This window comes from Macrobrachium nipponense, chromosome 6 (assembly GCF_015104395.2).
Source record: "Macrobrachium nipponense isolate FS-2020 chromosome 6, ASM1510439v2, whole genome shotgun sequence".
Classification (NCBI taxonomy): domain Eukaryota; kingdom Metazoa; phylum Arthropoda; class Malacostraca; order Decapoda; family Palaemonidae; genus Macrobrachium; species Macrobrachium nipponense.
The window spans coordinates 95288854-95316353 of record NC_061108.1 but is presented as its reverse complement, the minus strand read 5'-3'; the positions used below and the strand labels follow the sequence as shown (position 1 = coordinate 95316353).

At 36.3% G+C, this 27500-nt stretch overlaps 1 protein-coding gene across 8 annotated transcripts in view; it reads left to right on the top strand.

Moving 5' to 3' along the window:
* Positions 1-27500, top strand: part of LOC135216362 (kinesin-like protein KIF26B) — a 618765-nt gene that overhangs the window by 387524 nt on the left and 203741 nt on the right. The window contains exon 2 of one of the 8 annotated variants that reach the window (XM_064251607.1): positions 2756-2796. The exons of the other annotated variants lie outside the window; for them this stretch is intronic. Within the exon in view, the coding sequence (XP_064107677.1) occupies positions 2771-2796 (26 nt within the window). The 5' untranslated portion in view covers positions 2756-2770. The remainder of the gene's footprint in view (positions 1-2755; positions 2797-27500) is intronic. 8 annotated transcript variants of the gene reach the window in all.

The window sequence follows — 27500 nt, the reverse complement described above, 5'->3', positions numbered from 1 at the left end:
CCTTAGGTCATTCCCTTGACATCAGTCATACTTCCGTCGACCAAAACAGTGAATATTAGATACCTAGTAATTAGACGACTTTGGTGGGTCGAAATCAGGGTAAAGAAGCGTATGGGGCTGGCAACATCATCCCAAAACACATTCTAACACATTCTCGGGCCACTACCTGCAAGGAAAAACTAGGGAGTACAGTAACGCGAGAGAGAGAGAAAGAGAGAGTAATACCTATAATAATAATAATAATAATAATAATAATAATAATAATAAGCTTTATTTCCAATATTTATATTGGTCTATTCTGTATCTTACAAAGGGTAAAATGTATTTCAATGCATGCGTTACATTACATATTATTCACAGTTTACTATATACAACAAACCTGATTGAACATCTTAAAAATACAAAATAAAACGTAGTCCTGCAATACATAGTATAAAAGCATGTATAATTTTACTTACATGAGTAAATAGGCATCATTATGATTCAGAAAGTTGCCCTTCTATTGTTACAATTCTGGAGATGCAGTGATGTTACCGTATAAAGCGCTATCAACTTACCAGCAAAAGATGTTTCTTTAGCGCTAATTTGAAAGAGAGAGAGAGAGAGAGAGAGAGAGAGAGAGAGAGAGAGAGAGAGAGACCATAGGGATAATTAAGGCAGAAAGGCAACCTCGTGTTGCATTTATAATGGCAAGAGACCGTTTGTGACGTGTTGTTCAAGACGGAGCGGGTGAGAGCGGACAGGCCTTGAGTGACAGCTGGACGCGGCCAGAAGAGGGGAGGGATAAAGGATCACTCGGTGATCGTGTTATCATTTTACTGCTAAAGTGACATGCAGAGGGGAAACGAGGAGAAAAAGTTACGCATTTTTTTGCATTTAATGACTGAGTGTTTGTGGGGCAAGGAACTCGTCAACGTCTTTATTTAATTTCCCTTTTCCTGTTTCCCGGACTGGGGAACTTTTTATATTTCGTCTTTTTTAGATTTTTTTTAATATGGTGTTTAAATTGGGAGTTAGATAGAATGACCTCCATTTCTTTTTTAAAACAATACATTGTTCTCTCTGAAATGGCAATTTAATCTTTGAATTAGGAGGGACTTATAAATCTGTGGAAACTAAAGTCAAAACAACGTCTATTGTATGAAGAAAAAAGTAAATAAATTTTAAATTTCTGGCTATTTTGTTACGTCTTCTTACTCAAATTTTCTCAGAATTGTTGTCATCCATTGTTACTTATTTTGTATTATAGAAAACAATAATTGAAAAGCTCCTTCAAATCAAAATGTAAAATTATGCGTCGAGCATTTTTCTCTTCCTTGAGTTATTCAACGCATTACATTAATACCAAAACATGAATGACGATCATATATACTCGGTATTCTGTAGAAGCATCATGTCCAAGTTGATCAAAAATTTTTAAAATTTCCGGATATCAAATGTATTCCTCCCATTACGTTTTGGTCGAAGCATACTCCTAAATAGAGATACCACTTTCTTCGATAACTACTTTTCTTGCTCCTTTTAGCAACGATGCTCGAGAAACTGCAACGGAACGGCCGAGCATAGAAACGTCACCGAACCTATCGAATGGGAACATCCAGATTTTCTCGTTCATAGTAGAAAGAAAGAAAGAAAGAATCAACACGAACACGACCATCTATCCCAGCCCATATTAGAGGAACGCAAGCAAACGCGCTTGTGATTGCAGATGCTTCCATGTAAGGCTGGTCAAACACGGAGTCAGCTTCATTCCAGAGGCGCGAGATATTCGCTTGAATCGGAGGATTTGTGAGATATGGGCAGAGTCTTCCAGGTGAACTGCAATACTGACATTATTACTATACTATTCTCTTGCCTTCAATATCAGTGAAGACAGTCCATCAGGTAAAGGTGAATAGAGCATGTTCGATTAAATAAAGTGAATATGGTGGCGTTCCAGAAACTTAGGGAAGCGAAATAATAACGTATATGAGCCAAGGGACGGAAAATGATTAACCAGTGAAGATTTGATAGTTCTCGTGACTTACATTCTTGCTAATATATAATGACAAAATTTCAGGAAATGGTGATCAAAATGGATTCAGAAATATAAGATATCGTAAAAACGCCTCATAATAGAAGTGTTGAAAACAAAGCATATTTCTGTGCATTAAGATCCGGAAAAGGAAATAGAAAAGTGGTAAAGAAAATAGAAAGAGGAAGAGAAAACAGAAAAAGTGGTGAAATTTCCACGTGTCATTGTAACCCAAAAACCCTGAAAAAACACACAGTGGAGTTCAGGAATAAATGTAAATAATTAAATCAATATATTAAGGCCGAGAGAGAGAGAGAGAGAGAGAGAGAGAGAGAGAGAGAGAGAGAGAGAGAGAGAGAGAGAGAGAGAGAGAGCTTAAAAGTCACTGTAATCCCACTGGGATCGTGATAAAACAATGGAAGAAGAACTGAATTATTTGGTCAGTTATGACTAAACGTAGAGCAAGAGAAGTGAACTCAAACAACAGCACCGCCTACACCAAGTTGTTACAATTGAGAGAGAGAGAGAGAGAGAGAGAGAGAGAGAGAGAGAGAGAGAGAGAGAGAGCAAACATAAGCATGAGCGCTTGAGAAAGCGTGAGGGTTATATGTATAAAGTTTATTATTTTTCTAGCTTTTATGAATCACCACGATACACAATGAAGGACAATGGAAAAGTATTGAAAATTGTACAGTTTTATCATGAATTGTGACTAAAAATCTTTTTTTTCTTTCTTTACAGGTAAACCTTTTGAGTATGACAGAAGCAGCCCCCCGTCGAAGGTAAAGTTACAAAATCTTATACTTAAATAAAAAAAGACTTGAATATATAAAAATACGTTGGTGTTAAAAACAAAAAGGAAAAATTCTAAGTGTGAATTTCAAGTTTGAGTTCGGATTTCAAAGACCTAAACGCGAGCTACACCAAATGGTTCATTTCGTATAATTTATTGTTCTAATTATCACAATTTATGACTAGACGCGCGCGTGCACGCTCTCACATTTAAAATGAGGAGGCGTTATCTCATTCTAGCTTTCAGAGAGATAAATGATAAAATCTTAATTGTCAATGCCTCGCTGTTATCTGCCGAATGACCCTCGGGGACATGACACTAAATGCCAAAATTAGACGATATATCAACTGCTCTGCAGTTGTTGGAAATAAGAGGACACAACACGTATCATTAGATGCCATTCTAACTTCGGCCTCTGATATACTAGGCTGTGGCAGCGCCAGTTATGCTCTTAATTAAGAATAGCAATAGAATTTTAAATATTCAGAAGTTAACGAAAAAATATGACGTCGTTCTCAACAGCATCGTAAATTAATAATATTTCTATACCAGTTCAAATGATTCTCTGCTTCAGATAACTATGTTTATGACAATTAATTGACCACTTGTGTGGTATATTAAATGAACACTTAAAAAGAAAATAAATAATCAATTTCAGTAACACAGGATGAATTACTCTCGTGCAACATCAAATGATTACAGTATTAGCGTAGGTCATTTTAATTCAATAACGGTAGCGCACGTCGTGTGCTTAATTAGATTAATTAAGTACATGTTATTTGCCATTACGCCAAAGGAGACCCAAATTAAGTGAACAATTACTTAGTATGCCGTCAATGATACGCTGTATTTGTATGTCGGTTTTACGCTCAGGTGGAGAAAGTAAAGAGAGGATAAAGAAATAAAGAAACAAATAAAGAAAGAATGAAAGAAAGAAGGAAAGAGAAAGAAAGAAAGAAAGAAAGAAAGAAAGGGAAATAGACGAAAATCTTTTGTTGTTCAGTGTTAAAAATGTTCTTGAAATTAAAGATATTTGTCATCTTTATGTGGATAAACTATAAAATCCAAATTTTAAAAGATTTTTAGTATTCAAAATATGCAGACATTACTGCTGAACAGTTATTGAAACTATTTAAAAAAAAAGAAGAGAGGTTTGACAAACAAACAAACAAACAAATGCTAAAAGAATAAAGGTCAATCAGCAATTCTTTAATACGTTTATCGTGTGACTGATGACAATTTTTTGTTCCAAATTGTGTTGCCCAGAGTGATGGTTATAGAAGTACAGATATTATCGTTTCGTATTTGGGTACACAGGGAGTTGTTACAGTTATTGCTTAGATTTTGTGTATATTGGGTTCATAATTCATAATCCTATAGTGAACCAGTGGTTTCTGGGAATAAAAAGAAAAACAAACTAATGACATCCACGTTTTCATAATTGCTAATGATAACCATTTAAACTGGCAAAAATTCCTATACGTAGACCATTCACGCTGTAAATACAATTAAAATGCTTACATTTTATCCGCAGTAAAAAAAAAAAAAAAAACATAACCAAAAACTCACAAGGAAATGAGGTAAAAGACAAAAATATATATTTTATAAAACCCCTTACTTTATGACACGGAACTTCCCTATTCAAGGTAAAACGTTATAGGCCTATGTGTATGTAAATGGGTCGGGACGGCAAGTGTGAGACCCGGGTTATGAGATGGAGTGACATTTAGGGAAGAGAGAGAGAGAGAGAGAGAGAGAGAGAGAATATCCTTCCCGGTAAAGAAAAGATCCTCCGCGTGGGAAATTTCGTTAGGTCTCGATCGCCTTTGGGCCTAAGGGATGGAGACCGGGAGAGAGAGAGAGAGAGAGAGAGAGAGAGAAAAGGAAGGGAATTAAAGAGGATATGAGACAAAAGTATTGCTGAAAGAGGAAAGAGAGTGGACAGGGAACCTGTAGGAGAAGGAACAAGGGGTCTCTAAGTGCTATTATATGTATGTGTGCGTGAGCGAGTCCACGAGAGAGAGAGAGAGAGAGAGAGAGAGAGAGAGAGAGAGAGAGAGAGAGGTAAATGATGTTAAAAGCAAAAGTCAGGAAAAGCACCCCAAAATAGTTCAAAGAAGAATGATGTCTTAATGAGATACAACTGACAAAATTGGGACGCTTCAAACATAAAGCTTTCATTACACGAACAACTTTCCCCAATAATACTTTACGAGGAACTAACAACGATAGACTTAGATTTTAAGAGGATGCATATCCATATAAAGGAAATAAGAAGCCTCGAAGAGAGGGGAATCTAATCCATTAAGAAAGCCTCTCTCTATCTCTCTCTCTCTCTCTCACACACACACACAAACACACACACACACAGTCGGACCTTATTCACATTGAGCGTTGACCAGGTGAAGCTGTATTAGTCAGTAATGATTATACTATATTTACACTCGGCCGAGCATTTATCTTTTTTGTAAATAGTGCAGTAGATACAGTGGTGGTTGTTGAGCATATTACAAATCTCTTTTTATTTCTGGATGTAATATGAGGAACTGTAAGTGCAAAAAAAAAAAAAAAAAATTGTAGGGATGAAGTAAACATTTTAGGAGTTGAAATATCTGGTCTTATTTTTCTCATGTTGTAGTTTTGAGTTTAAAAAACTTATTTTGGGGATATTATTTCTTCTATCTTCATCCTGTTTCTTTGAATGGAACGAAATGAAAATATTTATCAGGATGAAAATAATTATGCAAGCTCAAAACATTTATACTTCTTTGAAGTCATTAACCTTTCTCCTGTACCTCGTCACTGACAAAAATCATAAAATTGAAGCAGAATGCTTTTCTCGTCGTGGAACAAAGTCAGTAAACCTCAGAATGTTAAGCAAAAGAAATTATAATGGTTTTGGTACCTTTGGGTGCATTAGATGCCCCCCTCGATTATGACGAAATTAGGAATATTGCCGCAAGGGAAAATCGTTTATTCTTCAAGTGGCTATTTTGTTTGACATCTCTCGTTTGCAAATCATTTTAATATTCATTCCCTCAAACACTTTCAATCTCAAGCCATCGTTTTCTTATGCTGATATTGATTTGTACAGGTCAGTGTTCCTCTTGCATCCTCCTTTATCTCCCATTAACCGTTATCGCATCAACTTTCTTCAAAAGTTCCTTTCAAAGGGCCCTTTTTCGCTTTAAAAAATGTTTCTTACGTGTCGCGTAAAATTACTTTCATATAGCCATTCTAGTAAAGCTGGTGGCTTACTTCACTGTAATTTTATCTTTGAAATTCATTATGGATAGTGATGTCATTTATATTTTCTAATAATTTTCTGTCCTATTCAGACGTAATCATTTTTGGGATGCGTAATGATGGCATTTTTCGCAGGGTTAGGTATTTACCATGAAATAATGACGGATGCGTTTTAACTTCTTAGAACGTACTCTTTCAAAATATGAAACCCTCAGATTATTTACCGTTCTGCTCATACAATATAATTTGCCTAATCGGAATAATGGTATTTTTCACAGAACAATGTACGTACCATGAAATAATGAACTAATACCTTTTAATTTCTTAGTATGCAGTCATTCACCACATGTAGCATTATCTGTTCTGTTTATATATGATAATTTTGTCATATGGCTATGCCGGCGTCCTTTACAGAACAATGCATTTTTAACGTGAAATAATGTTATGGTGCGTTTTAATTTCTTGGCATGCATTCATTCAGCACCTGAAACCTTCAAATAATCTGTCCTGTTCATATATAATACTTTTGCCATAACGTTATGTTGGCGTTCCTCGCAGAACAATGTATTTACCAAGAAAGAATGCAATAATACGTTTTAATTTCTTAGTAAGCAGTCTTTCAACAAATGAACCCGTCTTTGAGTATTTCTCCATCCAGTTAAAAACCCTCGGTTTGGTCAAGAAGAATCCTTTTCCCCTCACTGACTTATGACTGCAGATGCGCACAAAACGGAAAGATAACACGAGCTATAGCTTCTAATTGCTCTGTGTAATTACTCCTTGGCTATTAAGGTGGATATTAGGAATAGCTATTACGGGAGGTTAACAACCTCCAGCTAGGCTCTGAGTATCATTCGGGTGATCCCGTAATTGAGGTGAAATTAGAGGAGAGTGTTTGGCCCGATAGATTCTTCAAGTACGTATTACAAGAGGTGTTCGGCAGTTGAGTATATATATATATATATATATATATATATATATATATATATATATATATATATATATATATATATATATATATATACGCCGTTTGTTGCCGTTACCAACAAACAAAAGTAACATGAACGGAAAGACAGATAGAAACAATGCAAAATAACAACCACGACCAAATGTAAACCAAGCAATAAAAACTACAACCGAAAGTACACAAAGCAAGAGTAACGATAATTAAAAGTATAGGAAACAATAACAACTATAACCAACCAAATGTTCTCAAAGCAATAACAACAAACAAATGTACACATAATAAGAAGAACTTTAATAAAATGTGCACAAAGAAAGCACAAAGTTAAATGCAAGCGTTGCCGCCATCGCACTCATCACTCTAATAGTATTGCAACAAGCAACGTGACCGTTTATTTATGCAACCAGGTATTTATTTGAGACCAAAATGATCTACCACTTTATTTTAACACTAACAAGTGCAACGAATGCTCCCACTGACAGTTGTCACATTAAGTAAAACATTCAGAGATGTTATTTGCGTAGGTAATGAACGTTGCCAACTTGACACTTTCATTTATTCGGCGATTATTTCCGTCTCTGCTTGTCGCCTGCCAACCTTATCAAATTACGAACACCTGTGAATTATTCGATTTCATTTAACGTCACTGACTTATTTCCTCTTCAGAATAACCAGCTTGAACGAGGTGCCACCTGAAGGGTTTAAAAGCATGTCAATTTTGCCGGTTTTCATGTCAGATAGAAGAGAAGGTTTCCGTATACTGTTAATGCCCTTACGGTTAATTATGCCGATATAGGCATTAAGTAAATCGTTTTTAGTAGGGATCTACTAAGATGAAAGATCTTAGTGATCAAATTTGCAAAAAAAGGAATATATATATATATAGATATATATAGTATATATACTATATATATACTATATATATTTATATATATATATATATATATATATTATAATATATATATATATAATTATATATATATATATATTATATATATTATATATATATATTTATATTTATATATATATATATATATTATATATATATATATATAATATATTATATGAATGTCATTTTACTGTAATACAACAGTATAATATGAAGATAAAAGGCCCATAAAACACTATTTTAGCGTTGCAACCATATATTTCGAGCACTTCTTTCTGTGCTCCTGATCACTGGTAAAATATGGACATAGGATGTCTTACAAGTATACATATAAAAACATGTAGCTGTGGGTCGCCAACAGGGACTTACTGCCACACCTACATATGTTTTTGTATATATACTCTTGTAAGACATCCTATGTCCACATTATACCAGTGATCAGGAGCACAGAAGGAAGTGCTCGAAATATATGGTTGCAACGCTAAAATACTGTTTCATGGGCCTTTTATCTTCATATATATATAATATATATATATATATATATATATATATATATATATATATATATATATATATATATATATATATATATGTATTTTAGTTATCCAAAATTAATCTGATTTTTTGTGACTACGAGAACGGATATGGGTTTCCAAGACTGAGGGTCTCTCTTTTAAGCTAAGAACAGAATTTTAATACATTGCACTAGATATTCCATTTAAAATCATGAGACACGTAAATGTGAACAGTTAAATGATAAACAATATGGTCAATGCCACATTAAACGTTTCAGTATGGCTGCATCAGGCTGATAGGTTTCAAGAAAGAAGGTATTATTACTATTAAAATAGTTTAACCAGACCACTGAGCTCTCATAGGGCTGGCTCGAAGGGTTAGGATGAAGTATCAGGTTTAGGCCATATGCCAAGCACTGGGACCAAATAGGTCATTCGGCATAGTGAAAAATGAAAATGATATTTAAAAAAAAAAAAAAATAATTAAAACGCCTCAGTGGCGTGATCGGTATGGTCTTGGCCTGCCACCTCGTTGACCACGAATTCGATTCTTGGGCATTCCACAGAGGACTTAGTGATGTGTATTTCTGGTGATAGAAGTTCACTCTCGATGGGGTTCGGAAGTCAAGTCCTGTTGCTGAATAACCACTGGTTCCATGCAACGTGAAATCACCATACAAACAAACAATAAATAATTAAATAAAAAAAAACTGCAACAAGGAATATGCTTTAACATTGGAACACACGCACACATTAAATACAGTCATTCATGCTTCCACACAAAAAATTATTAGAATTCAGAATAAGTTACGCGACATTTAAAAATTTTTCATAAATAAAAATAAGACGGCGAAGTTCATAAAATGGGAATGCATGGTTTATGAAAAAGGACGGCAAAGTATTTTGCAAGGATAAACGCGCTTTCAGAAATTGCGAAATTATTTCTGTCTTATGAGATATTCCACCATCTCTGAAGTGCTGTATATTCAGCGAAGAGAGGTTCTTTTCATACGTGATAATAATGTTTTAGAACCGACACGCATTGAACTTGACTCAATTTCATTTTTTACCTTTTCTAATTTTCAATATTCTGATAATAATAAGTTAATTTATCTTTATTTTACTGATAGTTAAATATAAATTAATTTATCTTTATTTTACTGATAGTTAAATGTAAGTTAATTTATCTTTATTTTACTGATTAGTTAAATATAAGTTAATTTATTTTTATTTTAAAGTTATGACTTTCTTCCCAGCTTTCTTGGTACAACTCTTGATCTAATGGTTACTTCCGCTGTCATTATCATTATCATCGTACCGGCAACTGTGCTCTTGTAGAGATGATTATTTGCCTAAAACTACTTATATATTGTAGCAACTTCTGTAACCAAAAATACGACAACTGTTACTGACGAGCAAAAGCTGAAAGATGTGTGTGGGCGAAGCCATTTCCAAGGGAAATATTGATTGCTGTAGACAAGTTTTGCTTTTCGTTCCTTCAATTTCCATCTGAATAATGCGGTACACTCCTCTTTTTCTTAAACAGATTTTAAGTCTTCGATACTCTTCTGCTCATTAGGCAAAATACCCCGTAGGAGAGTAGTGCCGTCAGTGCACCTCACGCAGTGCACTGTACGCATTACGTGCGGTTCTTTGCAAAGTCTCTTAGGCCCCTTGCCGCAACTCCTTTCATTCCTTTACCTGTACCTCCGTTCATTTTCTCTTTCTTCCATCTTACTTTCGACAGTCGCCTCACAATTGTTTCATCGTGCAACTGGGATGTTTTCCCCCTGTCACACCTTTCAGACCTTTTCACTGTCAATTTCCATTTCAGCGCTGAATGGCCTCATATGTCCCAGCGCTTGGCCTTTGGCCTAAATTCTATAGTTTGCTCTAATATTAGGCAAAATAAATATATCAAAGCTCCTGATATTTTGTTCACTGAATTTCAGCCCCAGCTGTCAAACTACTGAAGACAACATCCGCGGTTGCCATTAGATGGAGGGAAAACTTTTCCATCTGAAATAACTTTGAGGCGACAGGGAGGGAGGGAAGGAGGGAGGGAGGGAGGGAGGAGGGAAAAGGAAGCCTCAGTGTCTCCTTCCTCGCCCTCTGAAAAGTCTCCACAAGAGACAATGTGACACCTCAGCATTCCCTTGAGGTTACACGTTGAGACATGTAAGTGACGTGTCTTGACACCTGAGCCCAACGACCTGCCATAAATTCTTACGTCTCTCTCTCTCTCTTTTCTCATTTTCTCACTGATTTTTATCATTACTTTGTTCCGTTTACAAGGTGCTCTAATTTGTCTCTCCCTTCCCCAACACCAACGCCCTTTGAACGTAATCTTAACGGTGTAGTAAAAACGGTTTAGTGCGCCGTTTTTTTCCTCTGCGGAATTCTTTCGCTAGTGATAAATCGGAGGTGCTGAATTACGAATTTAACTTTTGTTCTGCTCCTATAAAACTTGTCGGGGGTGTGTTTGACAACATCTCTCATGCTCTTATCTTGGGACCCCACACCCCCACACAACCACAACGCACACGTGCCTTTCCCTACACTCCCACACAAACCCACACACGCCTTCCTCCTCAGTGCTCACCTGAGGTCTTGAAGAGGTTTGTTTACAAATGTCAGACCTACGTCCTGTCAAGTTGTATTAGCATATCTTGACGTTCTTTTCCCTCTTATGGCCTATTTCAAGTCTCACTTTTCCGCGGCACGAGCGTTCTTACACCGATCAGGTATTTCGGTTTGTCTGTTAAGTGAAAATAAGTGTCTTCAAGAGCATACATTTAAATGAACCAACATAAACAAATAAGTATATATAGAGAATCAACTGGTCAAATTCTCAGTGACCTCCTAACTACTCGATTTCCACAGCCCTTGAATCCAAAAGGAAGAATAACGGATGATGCTTTTTCTTCCAGGGCGTGACACAGTTATTCAAAACTACAATCGTATGAGCGCGTCTGTACGCTACACATTAGAATATCAGTTTTCATAGAATCTAAGAAACGTGTATAATAACCAGTACTAGTAGCATCAATATTAAATCAAATGATAGAATCCGCCTTTATTAAATTAGAATGAAAATTGTGACATATCCAAAATTTATACCGGTAAATCGGTCTGTTGCGATTTGTAAGATGTTCCATTGCAGAAGAGGTTTCCCGACCTACGTACTCACAAACCTTTGATGATCCCATCCTTTGCTCAGGCTAAAGTGGCCTTGGACCCTTATGATTACATATAGCACAATAATTTTCTTTACGAAGGCATTAATTGCATATGACTTTTTGATAATCATAGTTATCATATATCTTTTTATGTTCGCTGAATTTTACATCATAACATATTGCATTGTCTATTCTGACTGCAGGTTAACGATCTTAATTGCAAATACTAATTGGAACATTATTGCAAAAAGTATGTATTGGAAATAAAGCCTCGCCTCTGACAGATAGATCAAAATGAAGCAATGAAACAGTTGAAGCGCGTTTCAAATCCTAACGGTGCAAAATTGCCATTGAAGCTGATGAACGAGAACTCACTCAAAATCTTAGCGCCTTTTGAATATTCATTTCTAATTAAAATGGTCTCATTAACATGCAAAAAGATGAATATATGTTTATTACGCAGGAAAAAAGATTAAACTAAGGAATCAGGTGTACAATTTACTTTAATTTCTATAGCATTTCATAATGGTTTAAGAATGATCGCAACTTAAATACTTTGACCAAAGCAGGAATATATTGGCAGGGATGTTAGCATTTCGTTGATCTATCAGCCTATCTATAGTTAAAACGTAAAAGCGTTCTCCAAGAAACATCTCTTCATAAAAAATGGCGTAATGATGAAGTACAAACAATCATCATTTATCAAAAGATATCAGAAGGAAGAGAAATACTGAAGTATTCTTTTCACATCTTTCACACATTATCTATCCGGAATGATTGTGTGTGTATACTGTAAGTGTGTATACGAGAGAGAGAGAGAGAGAGAGAGAGAGAGGGAGGAGAGAGAGAGATAGAATACCGCCGTGAAAAAATAGTAGTACCATATTGACTGAATCCGTGCGCACATCTGTGTATGTGTGTGTGTGTGTGAGAGAGAGAGAGAGAGAGAGAGAGAGAGAGAGAGAGAGAGAGAAATTCAACACCAAGAGAAGAATAATCAGATTGGCTAATTATCCAGCCCAGAGATTCCTCCATGTTGAAAGAAACAGATAATGCTTCTTCAGACACGAGAAGCCATTCGTTATTGATAAATAGATATCCAGCGAATATCCTCCCGTGTCGCCAATCACCGTTGGGGGCCGGGGTGGGGGGGAGGGTTGGGGGGAGCGGCTTGGCAACGGAGAACAAACAGTCTGCAAGAGTTAACACGTACACAATACATGCAACAAGTACAGCTGGTTTTCCGCTCTTGCATCATCTGCAATTACCTTTGCGACATACATAACGAGGTTCCCCATTATTCATGGCTTTCTCGTCCCATGAATGTAACCCGACCTCAGGTGTCGGGAAACGAATCAGACGCGGGAACTTTGTTCATTATAGAGATCTGTCACCTTTGATCAACAATACGAATAAAACGGCTTTCATTTCTATCGGCCAAATACTCCATTAATTGCTGATATTTAGCCTTTCGCTCTCGCGAGGATTTCTCGTCGAATAAATTCTTTTCGGAAACGGCTTCAGGGAATCCGTTGATCGAGGACGAAAATTATTTGTGTTTTAATTTATACTTTCCTTTGTACTCGAGCTGATGATGAAAGAGACGTTTGCACCTGAGAGCTTCACGGAAGACGATATATTCTATTCTCCAGTTCTTTTGTAACTTTTGCCAGTGATTGTTGTTGCTTTACAAAAACTAGCAATTCTTCTTCCCACAATAGCAAGTGGCTGTAGAATAAATTATGTGCTTCTAACTCATTAAAGTTGTTTTGTTATCTGTTTTTAGTATCACTGATGAATACTTACTTCCTGTGCTATACTTTCCAGTGTGAACGTCTTGTTGTTCCTATCATTTCTCAGTTTGCACAAAAGGAAAATGTCAGTTAACTGCTTGTTACTGGTTATAACATCTTGGACATCTCCTTTTTTACCATTTTTTTTAAGCATCACGTATTGTTGATAGAGGGAGACACCATATCCTCTCTTTCAGTTCGTGTAGAAAGGAAATTTATTACATTTTACTTTTACCAGTAGTTCCTCGTTGGACGAACGGTTTACGTGCTCGCCTACCGGTTTGGTAGTCGCGAGTTCGACTCGCTGCTCTGCCATCGTGGAATCCAGAAGAATTAATTTCTGGAGAATAGAAATTTATTTCCCGATATAATGTGGTTAGGATCCCACAATAAGCTGTAATGTTCCGTTGCTAGGTAACCAATTGGTTCTTAGCCACGTAAAAATATCTGATCCTTCGGGCCAGCCCTAGGAGAGCTGTTAATCGGCACACTTAACTGTTACTTTTACCTGTTAACCTGTTATGCTTACCGCTAACTTTTCTCCAAAACTATTGGCCAATATAGGTTCAGGTTTGTGAATGAAGATGAAACGCCATTTCCCTTTAACAATATCTTTTCTTCCTGTGGCTGCAATATCAACGCCATTTCCGGGAATCTTCGTTTCTTCCTGAATAAGGGTCATTACCGACGTATTATTGAGAGAGAGGGGGTTGGGTGTTGGGTGGGGAGGGGGGATGAAGGCCCAAGTAAAGTATATGAAGACCTCAGGGCTGCTCTGTCTGTGTGCCTACAATCTGCCCCAGGGGTGACCTTACCTCCCATTAGAATATTAAACTCGCTTATTTATCTGTCCCATATCTTCCTTAAGCTGGCTTCCCTTTACTCTAATAGACTTCTAATCTCTCGGTTCTGTCGTGAAGACTCTTCCGTTTTGCTTCGTCTTAGTCTTCCTTAGTTTTTATAATGAATTTGATTATTCATCTATTTCAAATAGTAGAATCATGGCTCTAGTAAAGAGTTGGACGACTTATGAAGTAGCTCAGTTAAAAGATCGAAGAACTGTGAATGGAGGAAACACAATGACATACGACTAATTACATGAAAGTATTGATAAGTGAAGTAAATATTTCGGTGAAAAAGCTTAATCACATTCAGGTTAACTACATTAAAACACTATCCACAAACAAGATTGCCTTAACACACACTCAAACTCCCACTCACCCACCCACCCACACACACACACACACACACACACACACACACACACACAAGGACCTACCGACCCATACACAACACACACAGAAATGTCTTTTCACATTAAATTGGTAAAATCCTGCACTCGTTTTACTGCATGTTTGCCTCTCAGATTGTAATACGTGTGTGCATTTTCCTTCGTGTGATAATCCGACAGGATTACCTTAATTTGACTTCCCTTTCATTTCCACGGTTTTATTTAGCAGTCATCTTCCAAAGGACATGAAATATTTCTATATTAAATCGCAAAAATATTTTCACTATATTTCCATGACGGTAATTTATTCATCTACGAGTTCTAACACAAATTTCATAATTTTTGTGGACTTCTGGATTTTGCTTGTTTGCAATAACTGATGTTAATTATTGCTGGCGTCTTTGTAAGTATTTTCGTTTCTTAAATTTGCTTGGACTACAGTCTCTCTCAAATTCAATCTCAGACTTTCTATCTTTAATAAATTATCTCTTATTCATATGAGAATAATCTCGTTTCCCAATCACTCTCTTATGATTCAATTATCTCGCTACTGTCGCCTGTTATATTTCCATTATACGTCAATTCCGCTCCCTCTACCCTCTCTCCATTTTTTCTCTGCTCGAAAGATTCTCCCTTATTAAATCCGATTTATCATTCTGATTCATCCTAACACTCCGCATTTTCTCTGCTACCTTGTTTGCTGTGCATATTTTTTCGTCTTAACACTGCTTGCTGGTGCATATTTTTCCATCTGAACACTGTTTGCTGGTGCATATTTTTCCTTTCTACTTTCTTACCTTGTATGTATTTTCTTCTCTTACATGGTTGTGGGTGTATATCTTATACTTACATTGTTTGCTGATGTATATTTTACGCTACATTTTACACTTACATTGTTTGCTGCGTATATATATTACAATATTTTACACTTTCATTGATTGTTTGTGCATATTTTACACTCTTACGTTGTTTGCTGTTGCATATTTTACACTCTTACATTATTTATTGATGCATATTTTACACTCTTACGTTGTTTACTGATGCATATTTTACACTTTCATTGTTTGCTGGTGCATATTTTGCACTCTTACATTGTTTGCTGGTGCATATTTTACACTCTTAAACTGTTTGCTCGTGCATATTTTTCAACTATTTACTCTTCAGATAATGGTATAATTGCCTCGTTGACTATCTCAAATCTCACTTCTGGAAACACGAGAGAAGGTAGAAAGTTCAACATTCCACCGAAGAAAAAGTCAGTGGATGGTCGAGACTACTATCTGGCGAGGTCACAATCAATACGAAAGGAAGAACCTGATCCCTGATACTATGATCCTTCCAATTATCTTCTGTCTAGGCTTCTTCAAACGATTTCCTTTCACTTCGAAAGCCTGTTTGCTTTACACTTTCTATTACTGTACCTTTGATCTAGTACTACATGCATGATTGGGACTGTATGGAGAGAGAGAGAGAGAGAGAGAGAGAGAGAGAGAGAGAGAGAGAGAGGTTTAATCGTCAAAATTCTCATTCAGCATCACCTTTCTCTCCAAAGTAATGTTGGCTTCTCTCTCTCACCAGGTTTATTTGATTCTTAAAGGATGTTTTCATCATCATCACAACCAATCATTATTGACTGAATCTAAATAGCAAGAAATCTCTCTTTCTCCGTCTGTCTGCCTGCCTGTCTGTTTGTCTGTTTGCCCGTCTCTCTCTCATTGTGCGTCTCCCTTTCTGACGCAGAAACTCTTGGCATAATTGGACACACGATACCAACCATTTAGGTGCCCATAAAGGCGATGTCTAGCTCCTGAGGCTTCCTGCCTCCCATCGCCTTTCCAATCCTCACTCGGGGAGCGCCCCTAACGTTGATAAAAAAGATATTCGTGAAAAAAAATAATAACGATTTCTTCTTTTTCGGATGAATGCAGGCCATTCCCATCGACTTGAAAGCAGACAGAACTGTTACATTTTTAAGTATGTTTTTTCCTACGAATGTTTGTCGTCCATAGTAGCCTGAAAGCCATAAAAGCTATTTTTTTTAAAGATTTTATTTTCACTGTTAATACTTGCCGTCCGTAATGGTCCGAAAGCAGAAAGAGCTATTATTTTTACGTATATTTTCTGTGAATAGTCAGTCCATATTGCCCGAAAGCTACAGAGGCAGCAAGGTAAACTGCCACTTTGGGTCTAGTTGGAATTTTTTATATTGCCATCATGACTTTTCAAATATAACGTTGTCTTTACAAATCTGTTAAACTTACGTAATTTTTTAGTTCCATCTACTTAGCATGATGATGCTTAAGAGCTCTAAATCGACCTTAATGATGATCATGAAAATTAGAATATAAAAAAAGGCCTTGTCACCAGCCCATCATTTTCTTCGCAGACAAATTTCCTAAACTAATATTTTCAAGAAGTGATTTTAACTATCTTCATGGACAATGAACTTACCCAAAGGAAAATATTTACTTGTTTTGAGTAACATCGTACAAGTTAATTTTATTCAATCATATAACTGAGTACTCCGTTTTAAAATTCGTCTGTGGCATAACCGGACCATTCCAGAGGGAAATGTGTTCATATCTTGGGATGAGAGTCTTGCTACTTCCTGGACATAGAAACCAAATGATTTGGAATCAACGCTCAAAGGTTGGTCATTCCTCAGCAAGGAAACATCGACAACATTAACAGAATGTTAATTGTTGGTGGTGGAATAGTTTGATTCTGTCTTAAGGAAACCGAATGATGAATCTGTGAGATTAAATGACTCGAATAAATAAATCCTTACCAAATTCGGGGATTTGTTTTTAATGGTTAGTAGGGAAGTTAAAAGCTTTCAGAGGTGTGGGTTCAGATGTCCCAGAAGTGCTTCAAGAGGTGATATAGGCGCACGTTAAGGTGTTTTATCGCATTTAGGGGAGATCTCTACAATTTGAGAGAAAGTAGGAAAGTCTTCTCTACCAGGGGTTCCTCTAAGAAGGCAGGAATGACTCGTTTTTGAGATTTCATAAGACCGCAATGTAATGATATCTTCTAAGGACGGAAAAAGTTCATTTCATATTTCGTACACTCATATGGTACTGAAGGTACTAATCATTATCTTTTTCCTTTTGACTTTACACTATTTAACAAAAAAAAAAAAAAAAAAAAAAAAATCCTCCGAAGCTTCTGCGGTGTAATGGAGTTTTCTGTACAGCGTATAGTGTGTATAAAACTTTCACCCACGCCCAATGAAACCGGTAGTGGCCTTTATAGTTGGCACAGATTGCGTTGCCAGGCGCACGATCATGGCTAACTTTCCTAAATAACGTAAAAACTACTGAGGTAACAGGGCTGCAATTTGGTATGTTTGATGATTGGAAGGAGGGTGATCAACAAACCAATTTGCAACCCTCTGGCCAAAATATTTTTTAAGATCTGAGGGGGACAGAAAAAGTGAGGACGGACAGACAAATCATCATAAGAGTTTTCTTTAAAAAAAAAAAAGTTAGCAAAGAATAAATAAAGGTTTGACTTTAAAAAGGCGACGCAAAAAAAATGCGAAAAATGAAATCAAATGATAATAAAAACCACCTGCATGAGTAGATAAACAGCCTCTGCATTTGTACGTTTTAAGCCCCTTGAGTGTTTCTCGAACCGCCTATCCAGCCAAGCAAAGGAATTCGCTTCCTGCTTTTATGATCCCAAAGGACCCATTGCTTCTTTTAGGTTGCAGTGAGCGGACGTGCTGAACACAAAACGAGACTCCAAATTTTAATATGCTAATGTTCTTGAAGATGAAGGAGAAGATGATCTTAGGATATTAGGAGAGAGAATATGCGAATAGAATATTTGGTAGAACATATGAATGACTTCTACAGGTAACAGCGCTATCTACAACAAATGTGAAACATTACATCATAAAATGCTCATCAAAGATAAGAAGAAACGTAGGAATATATAATGACAAATGTCTGGGTACCCTAGAATTAGTGCAATGTCTATGAAAAAAGGCAATGGAATAGAAATCTTTAAATATCCGACATTTGGACGAAAGAAAGAGTAATGCACAATTTGCGTAAAAATTACGAGAAAAACCATAGGCTATAGTTGCAAAAGTGCGTCTTCATATTACATAGCACAGTGCCTTAGATAAATTCAAAGAGAGAGAAACAAAAACTTTGAAAAAAATCAGAAATATTACTCACGTTTATCAAACGTTCAGTCAGAGGGAAGCCAAATGACTGAAATACGAAGATATATTATAGATAAGCACGCTAACATATCACCACTCACAGAATCCTGGCTAAGCGTATGAATTCACCCACCCAGGGTAAGCGAATCCCCCCCCTCTGACCTAAAAACGTGTGAACATTTATATTTAAAAAAGCAACTTAAAACATGATAATTCTAAACCGTATTGACACTGAAGACAAAAATCATACAAGAAAACTTTAAATTGAACTGACGAAAAGATGGAGCTCACCAGATAGTCAAAATGAGGACCAAAAATGAACAATGATGTTTTTTTTTTTTTTTTTTTTTAAATTCGGTGGTGGATAATGATGTTCAACGCTCCTTCCCGTCCGCATCGCAATAAAAAAAAATAAAGACGATGATTTAAAAAACTATATGTACGCTTCTTCGGATCATCAGTTTGCCTCACTATATAAAATGACTAGTTCAGATCCATCTTGGGTATGAGGGAGATTGTGCTGTTATTGGAATTCCATGGAATCTACTTTGATGAGACGTGGCTTGGATGCCACGTTAATTGGTAGGTCGCAGTAGTCTTCTTAAGGTTTTCATTGTGTTCTCTGCTGTTGCACAGGCAACCATCATTACGCCTTGAAGGTAACCCTTCCAAGAGAGCAGAAAACCAAATCCTTCAGATGTCCCTTTTATTTACTGGTTCGGGTATGCATCAACTTTCTATTTAATTGCAGATAGGTAGAACGTCAGTGTTAGTTTGAATATGGATTATCACACAGTGACCAAATAAAGAACTGACACTACAAGATGGAAATGAGTTCGCAGAGATTTAACCGAGGTCAGCTGAGTGAGCATGGACACACAAAAGTACAGAGTTCATCATTCTTGAATTACAGATAACTCTCGTGTTTTGTTGTATAATGAAACCATCATCATGAACAACAATGGTAGAGTTTTACATCATATATATATATATATATATATATATATATATATATATATATATATATATATATATATATATATATATAGAGATGAGAGAGAGAGAGAGAGAGAGAGAGAGAGAGAGAGAGAGAGAGAGAATTCATTTAAAATTCACACTTACGTAAAGAGAATAAAGACCAACAGAAAGTTCGCCCAATGCATATGAAGTTGAGAGACTTAAAAGCATCTCATTATTTCTTTGTGATCCCTTCAAAGAGCTCTGATTGACGTAAAGACAGACGTGACGATTCAGCCGATTCAGCAGCGAACCATAAATTTCTCTAAACAAATCGTTCCTCGCAGATCTGGGAGTGATGAATTTATTCATCATTATTCAGCGAAAGAGCTCATTTCCATCGTATTAATCAAATTGACGTGGAAGATCCGAGACTCACCTTGCAATATTGTATCTTTGTAACCAATATCGTAGAAAGAAAACCCATTAAATCAACGTAGGAAGGTTAAAGATGCATAATAAACAGCTTTTACAACAACATCCCGACGGGGGAGTAATGCAATTACCTCGTCCAATTTGTTCGTTTTTCGCTCGAATATTTATGAGTCTGGACTTCATAGTTTAATAATACATGAGATGAGCCGTTGGAAAAACATCTTCAAAGGAAGTTACTGCTCTGTGCTTTCACTGAATGACGGTAATGTGATTAGAAAGTGGTCATTAGACACTAGAGGTTTTCTTATTAAAATTAGAACTGAAATTAATAATTCCCATAAAAGGTGCTATGCAATTATAGCAAATACAAAATTTTCGAAAATGTTCTCGTTCCTCTGTGGAAGATTTTTCGATGTAAATTCAGTTTGTTTGGGTGATGGTTTTCGCTGAAGGGGAATTACGCACTATTACCGGGCTGGGATGACACCTCACTGCGGTGTAGTAAGATTAGATGTCATGTCTAACACAAAAGCCACTTATGAACTTGAACATCCGCCTGGGGAGGATTTCCTCGCTTTCGCCGAGGTGTTCTGAGTTGTATTATTCTTAGTACTTGTCTTTCATAACCAAATACCTTTCAGCTCAATATTTAACTTATTAATTTCAAAATGACACTAGATCCAACTCACAGTAGATTTACGCGGAAACTAAATAGTTACTAAACAGTAGGCTACAATTAATTGATACTTGACATGCGCTTTATTAAGCCAAAATTGAAAATTCCAAATATTTCTTTTGCAGGCAAACGCTGTTTTAAACAATTAGAGTTTTTACTGATAAGTATTATTATGTGTGATGCTCTGACGAGCTTGTTGACAACGTGTCCCCTAAACTGTATCAGTGCTTTATAATTTTCAATTTTTAGTAAGACTACACTTATTTCTATGTGACAGGATTCTTCAGTCTGCCCCATTCAAAAATTGCGTTACATTTTTCTCAAGAAATTAATTTTATATCAGTTCAATGGCTTTCATACGAACTTCTTGTAATGACCAAAGCGTATTAGTTCAGTCTGTTACGGTCTCTTCGCTGAAAAATACAAATCGTACTATTTGAACTTCTAATTGTGCATGAATTTGTACGCCATGAATCATTAAAAAAAAATGGTTTAACTGCCGGTGTTCAAAGATCCGATTTACAATAGTCGTCCTTGCGACTTCCCGGGACAAAAAGGGCTAAAAATAAACCGAGCGTTTGATCCAGTAAGAATAAAAGAGTTTAATTTGTCAAGCAAACGCTTTTTGTACATTAAGCTTAAAGGCTGAACAATGACGATTTTTGTTGTGAATATCTAAGTGGAAAAAGTATCACAGAATTTTATAGATAAATTGAAATATGTTTTTGAAAGCGCTCTTTTCATTTTGGCGATAGTATTTCACAAATGTTTCCTTTTTATTTATGGTTTTCGTTAAATGAATATTCATTAAATTTATTTCTATCACGTCCCTGTTTTATAGATATGAGAGAATTCATGCCCGTAACGTTGGGTTCAGATCTTGAAATACTATTTACGATAATTAGCGCTCTCTCTCTCTCTCTCTCTCTCTCTCTCTCTCTCTCTCTCTCTCTCTATATATATATATATATATATATATATAAATATATATATATATATATATATATATATATATATATATATACTATATATATATATATATATATATATATATACATACCATAAAACCTACATATATTTTCGCAAGCGTTCTACCCCGAGTATCTTGGGTTACCTCGTAGTTGGCGTTCATTATTTTACGTAGATGACCCATTCAAGTACTGACTAGACCCAAAGTTGCTTAATTTTACTGATAGTGTCACCAGCACTATTATACACATACACGCGCCTTATATATATATATATATATATATATATATATATATATATATATATATATATATATATATATATATTCATCTTTGTCATTTACTCATTTACATGTTATTAAAAGCCTGTCATTACGAATTGCGGAGATAAAGCTGCTCGAACTAACAGCCAATGTATTGGTTTCATCGTGAAGTGTTATGTACTTGTGTAAAAGATAGTGTGGAGGCACATAATTCCATTACCCCAAATGGAATAAACATAGTATATATATAGTGCGCGCCATCAGAATGCTAGCTGATTCCCATAAAAGAACAGAAGAAAAAGAACGCAGTTCAAAGTGTTTACCCCACTTAGCAGCCAACATCAGACAGTAATTCTAGCATATCTTGTGACAGATTTCACCGTCAGGGAATAAACGTTGCGAGAGAGAGGGAGAAGGGGGAGGGGGAAGAGGTAGGAGGGGAAGGAAGTACTTTAATGTTTGTTCCTTGTTACTCGACACCCGGGCAGGAACAGATGTTTTTCAGAGGCTGTAGGCAGTCGTTTAGGTCTAATTTTACGTGTTATGACGATGGGGTAATGGCTCTTAATGTCGCATTAAAATAGATTAATTTTTTTGTTCTTTATTTTCATTGGATTTGCTCTTTGCGAATTCTTATTTAATGTTTTGAGTCTCTGCTGTCATGTCAATAGGGGCGGTCATCTATGTATCAGCATGCCTTCCTGTCATTGCAGATCTTCACAGTGGCAGAAGTCTGTAGATTTTGATGTGGACCAGGAGAAGCTGTATCCAAGTTCTGATTTACTGGTGAACTGTAATTAGTCTAAGAAAATAAAATGATACGGAAGGAAAAGCAAGTTTTTGAAGACATAAAATCTCAGACGATGTTAGCAAGATTTAATATGGGAATTTTGAGACCGTTTCCGGAACGTCAAGACGAAAGCTACGGAAGCTGAACAAAAAAGTGGTAACGGTAACAATGTCTTTGACTGCCAAAATCTCTCAGACAAAGGAAATGGTTAAAGAGAACGCACTTTCACACATATTACCACCCAGATGGGACCAAAGGGAGAAGTGGGATGAGGTATAGGTTTCGACGGACCATTTGAGATGCTGACGGGGCATGTACAACTCGATGGTGCTGGTTCTCGTTGCGAAAAGTTCTTCACTTTGACAAAAAAAGGGGAGGGAAAACCAAGAAGATATATATATAGAAATACATTTCGTATGTGTGTGCATTTGTGCATGTGTGGGTGAGAGAGAGAAAAAGAGAGAGCAATGCAATAAAAAGACCGCCCTTAAAATTCTTGCAAAGAGACTTATTTCAAGAAGTTCACCTAATCACCGCCAATAAAAGTTCTTGTGGAAGTTTATTCCAATAACTTCACCTTGCCCTTCTATTCCCCCCCCCCCCCCCCCCACCCCCCTTCTTATCTCGCCCTCCCAGTCGTATGAAGCCATAAATGTCGTTCAGAGAACTTCTCGTTAAAACCAGACTACACAAAGAATGACAAGCCCGTGTTCATAACCGATAAAATCATGACTTACTACCGAGACACAGGTCGGGAAAAGCTTACTAGCCTCCCGACAATGCTCTTATCGTGCATTGATCAGCGCTGTCATTATAGATAAGAAATCTGGAGGTTATTATCTGCCCTGTATTGTCCACGGGCGGTCGTGCATCGTTTGGAGTCTTGGGGAAGTAAATGATGCTTTTAGTTCGGAAGGTATTTGATAGACTCTAGCTAGGTCATTTTCGTTGCAGTTTTATTCTAGGAAAGCAAAGATGGTTAAAAGGCTTGGAAAAGATAGCATTGTTGTTAACTTGACGTCACGAATCAAGGGAAGGTCCGTTTAAATAACTAATGCATAGGTAGGCAATGAAGTAGATGCTATTTCTATATACATTAGTAAGGCTCAAGAAAGACAGCATTTAAAAGAGGTAGTTGAGATGGGAAAATAACTTTACAGGTACCACAATCATCAACGCCGAAGATTGAAAGAAGTTCCGATAGACTTTTACCATGTGATAATAAACCTCTAGCTGAGAGAGTCATATGGGTCCAAGAACAAACACGATGATGACATCCAGAGTTCATAGACAACGAGATGATGAGTTTTTTCTTGTCATATCGATCTGCATACAAATTACCATTCTCGCCATTATTTGCTTAAATTATATTTTCCATACATATATAAGATGTCCTTATAATCGGAGCTAAACCTTTCAAATACTGTAGTATAGATTGTAAAATCTTTTTCAAGAAAATATAAATGAAAGTTTTTCCGATTCCTCACTCTTGAATTCCAGTCATTCAAAATGTTCTAATTCTCCTTTATCCTGTTGAAATATAATATGATTGCCATATCATAAATGGGTTAGAGAAATAAACAGTAGTGCGTTTCTTTGTTCGGTCACATCAAACTAATGCTTTCGTTGATATATTTTGATCAGTGTTATATGAACAGAAAAATTCAAACTCACAGAGAATATGAGAAGTATCTCTTCATTTTTCCTAGTGGAAAGCAGTCGTCAACTTTGTTTAGTTGTTTATAAAGAAGAAGAAAAGCATTCTTCGCTCTAACAGATCACGCACTTAACTTCCAAGGTACTTTTTCCACCATGATCTGTAAATGGCATTTTAGGTTTTTACACTAATAGAGAAACATTTATTATAAGCAATAACGCAATCACGCACACACACACGGGCGCGCATACTGAGCCAAAATCAATCACTTTTGACAGCTCTTCAACAACTTAAGTGACACTCCTTACAACTACAAAGTATCGACAATGGGTGATTGTTTAGCTTTATTGACATATTCATTACCATTTCTGCTATTCATGTATTATTCAATGCTCATGTGAAATTCTGGCTTATTTTTTCTTTTGCGTTCGATACTTTCAGAACTGCTTCATTGCAAAATTTCTTGAAAAATTACACTCAAACTTCATTATGAAATACCAACACTCAACACCTCATACATACATACATACATATATATATATATATATATATATATTTAATAATAAATATATATATATATATAATTCATACATATATTACAAATATATATATACCATATATATAATATATAATATAGATATATATAATACATATATATATATATATATATACATATATGTATAATATATATAAACTGAAATAAAACAAAAAAAACAGATGAAGCTATTAGTGGAGACCAAGCCACAATCAAGAACAATCAAATTTTGTGCTCCATTTCGGGGCGCCTTCTCTTCCCCATTCCTACGAGCAGCGATTCAAATTTAGAGACGAAGGGACGTGAGTCATTGCTCTAGCGTCGCAGGCACGCAGGTACCAGAGGCTGCACCTCTTAGACCTAAATGGGCCGAGTTCTTGCGAGATTCGTATTTCCTCTCGGAGTGACAGCCCGCCTTCGAGAGCTCCCGCGGAAACCCAACTCATATCCCTCATTCGAATTCCTTGAATGGTTTGCCGACTCATCCCTCATTACAGCCAACATTCTCATTCCCCCTCTACTACTCCTTCCGCCTTCCCCAACTTTCCCAGCTCCTCTTCCTCCCCCAACCCTTCCCCAACTTTCGCTCGTATCTCCTCACCCACCCGGCTGCTTTCCTCGCTCCTTCCAGGCTGCCTCTCCTCTTCTGTCCCCATCTTCTCTTCTTCCTCCTTCTCTCCTCCATCCAGGTACTGACCGCGTTCCAGGATGCGTCTGTCTGAGTCGCAATTTGTCCCCCAACTGTTCTTCAGAGCCTTACTTATCCCTTGTGAAATCTCCTTCCCACAAATATCGTTTGTATTGCCAGGCCTCCATTTCTTCCTTCTCTTTCCTGTTTCTTCTTAGGAACTGCTTTTGATTGATTGATAGATTATGACATTTAGGTCTTGAGGACCAAGCGCCGGAACCCATCAGGATTATTCAGCGCCCTAAATAAGATGATATATATAAATTAGTTTGATAAATTACGAATTCATGAATTATACCAGCGCCGGAACCCATCAGGATTAGTCAGCGCCCTAAATAAGATGAAATATATAAATTAGTTTGATAAATTACGAATTCGTGAATTATACCAGTGTTCAAATATGAACGGAAAAAATGAAGACTGTTTATAGATAAAACCCATAGAAAAATAAATGATTATCGAAATTCCTTCTTTCCTACTTGATCTCCTTTTACCTACGGATATAAAAGATTACTACTCGTATGGATAAATTTGTCGAATACTTGATGTTTGCTGGAACGACCATATTTCATGTCAAAATCCTATATTTCACTTTTGTATTAGGTCATTTGCACTCTGTAACTAATTACAATACCAATGGAAATATATTTATTATACTACTTTATTACGCCGCATTATTCATTCTGAGTTCTTTCAACGAGAGATTTATTTGCTTTCTATAGAATGCCTAGAATGATTCATATCCTACATTCATTCTCACCGCGTTTTTCCTTAGGGAGGTTCCTTGGAAAGTCAAGTTCAAAAATCTTATATTATCATTGTCAATAATAAATTAATTTAATGATTACTTCTTACGAATTAAGTATAAAATCGATTAAAGCAATTTGGAAGCCCACCATTTATAAAAATGTTATAAACCCATTTTCATGAAAAATATTTTTATTTTTCTGAAATTCATAATCTTTTTGTTGCTCCCCTCCTTTCTGTTCTGCTTATATTCGTATAATCATTATTAATTCTCTTCTTACCTTGTTTTTCCTCCTTGCAGTATCAAGCTGCAATCTAGCCCTTCCCTAGGAATTTCTATTCTCTCCTACTCTCTCTCTCTCTCTCTCTCTCTCTCTCTCTCTCTCTCTCTCTCTCTCTCTCTCCAGCTTACTCCTCTGCCTCTCTTGGCCAATCTCACCCTTACTGTTGCCTTCTTTCTATCTTTCTATTACCCTTCTGTCTCGCTGCCTCTCTATTTTCCTATCCTCCTCTCTCATCCGTTAAGTAGGGAAATCAGTTTCACTTTTTCGTCTGTTTCTCTTTATCACTCTTTATCTTCAAATAATTAAGACATATGATTTACTACATTAAATCCAGAGCTCCTTGTACCTATACTTAGAGGTAATTACTTGATGATAGTTATTTACTATAGGAACGGAGGAGGGTGTGGGGGACTGCGTGTAATTTCAGTGATTAAGTGATTCCGAACAACATCTTCAGTCGTTCGTTCTGTGAGATTTCCTCCGTCGGCACAACGACTCTTGCAAGCTCCTGCGCGGACTTTCATACATCAAAGGAAAATTGACGACTGCCTTCATCTCTTCGTGTTAATTACAGATTTTCATACATATTCATATATACGTATATATATGTGTATGTATATATATATATATATATATATATATATATATATATATATATAGTATATATGATATATATATATCATATATATAAAGTCTAAGCCA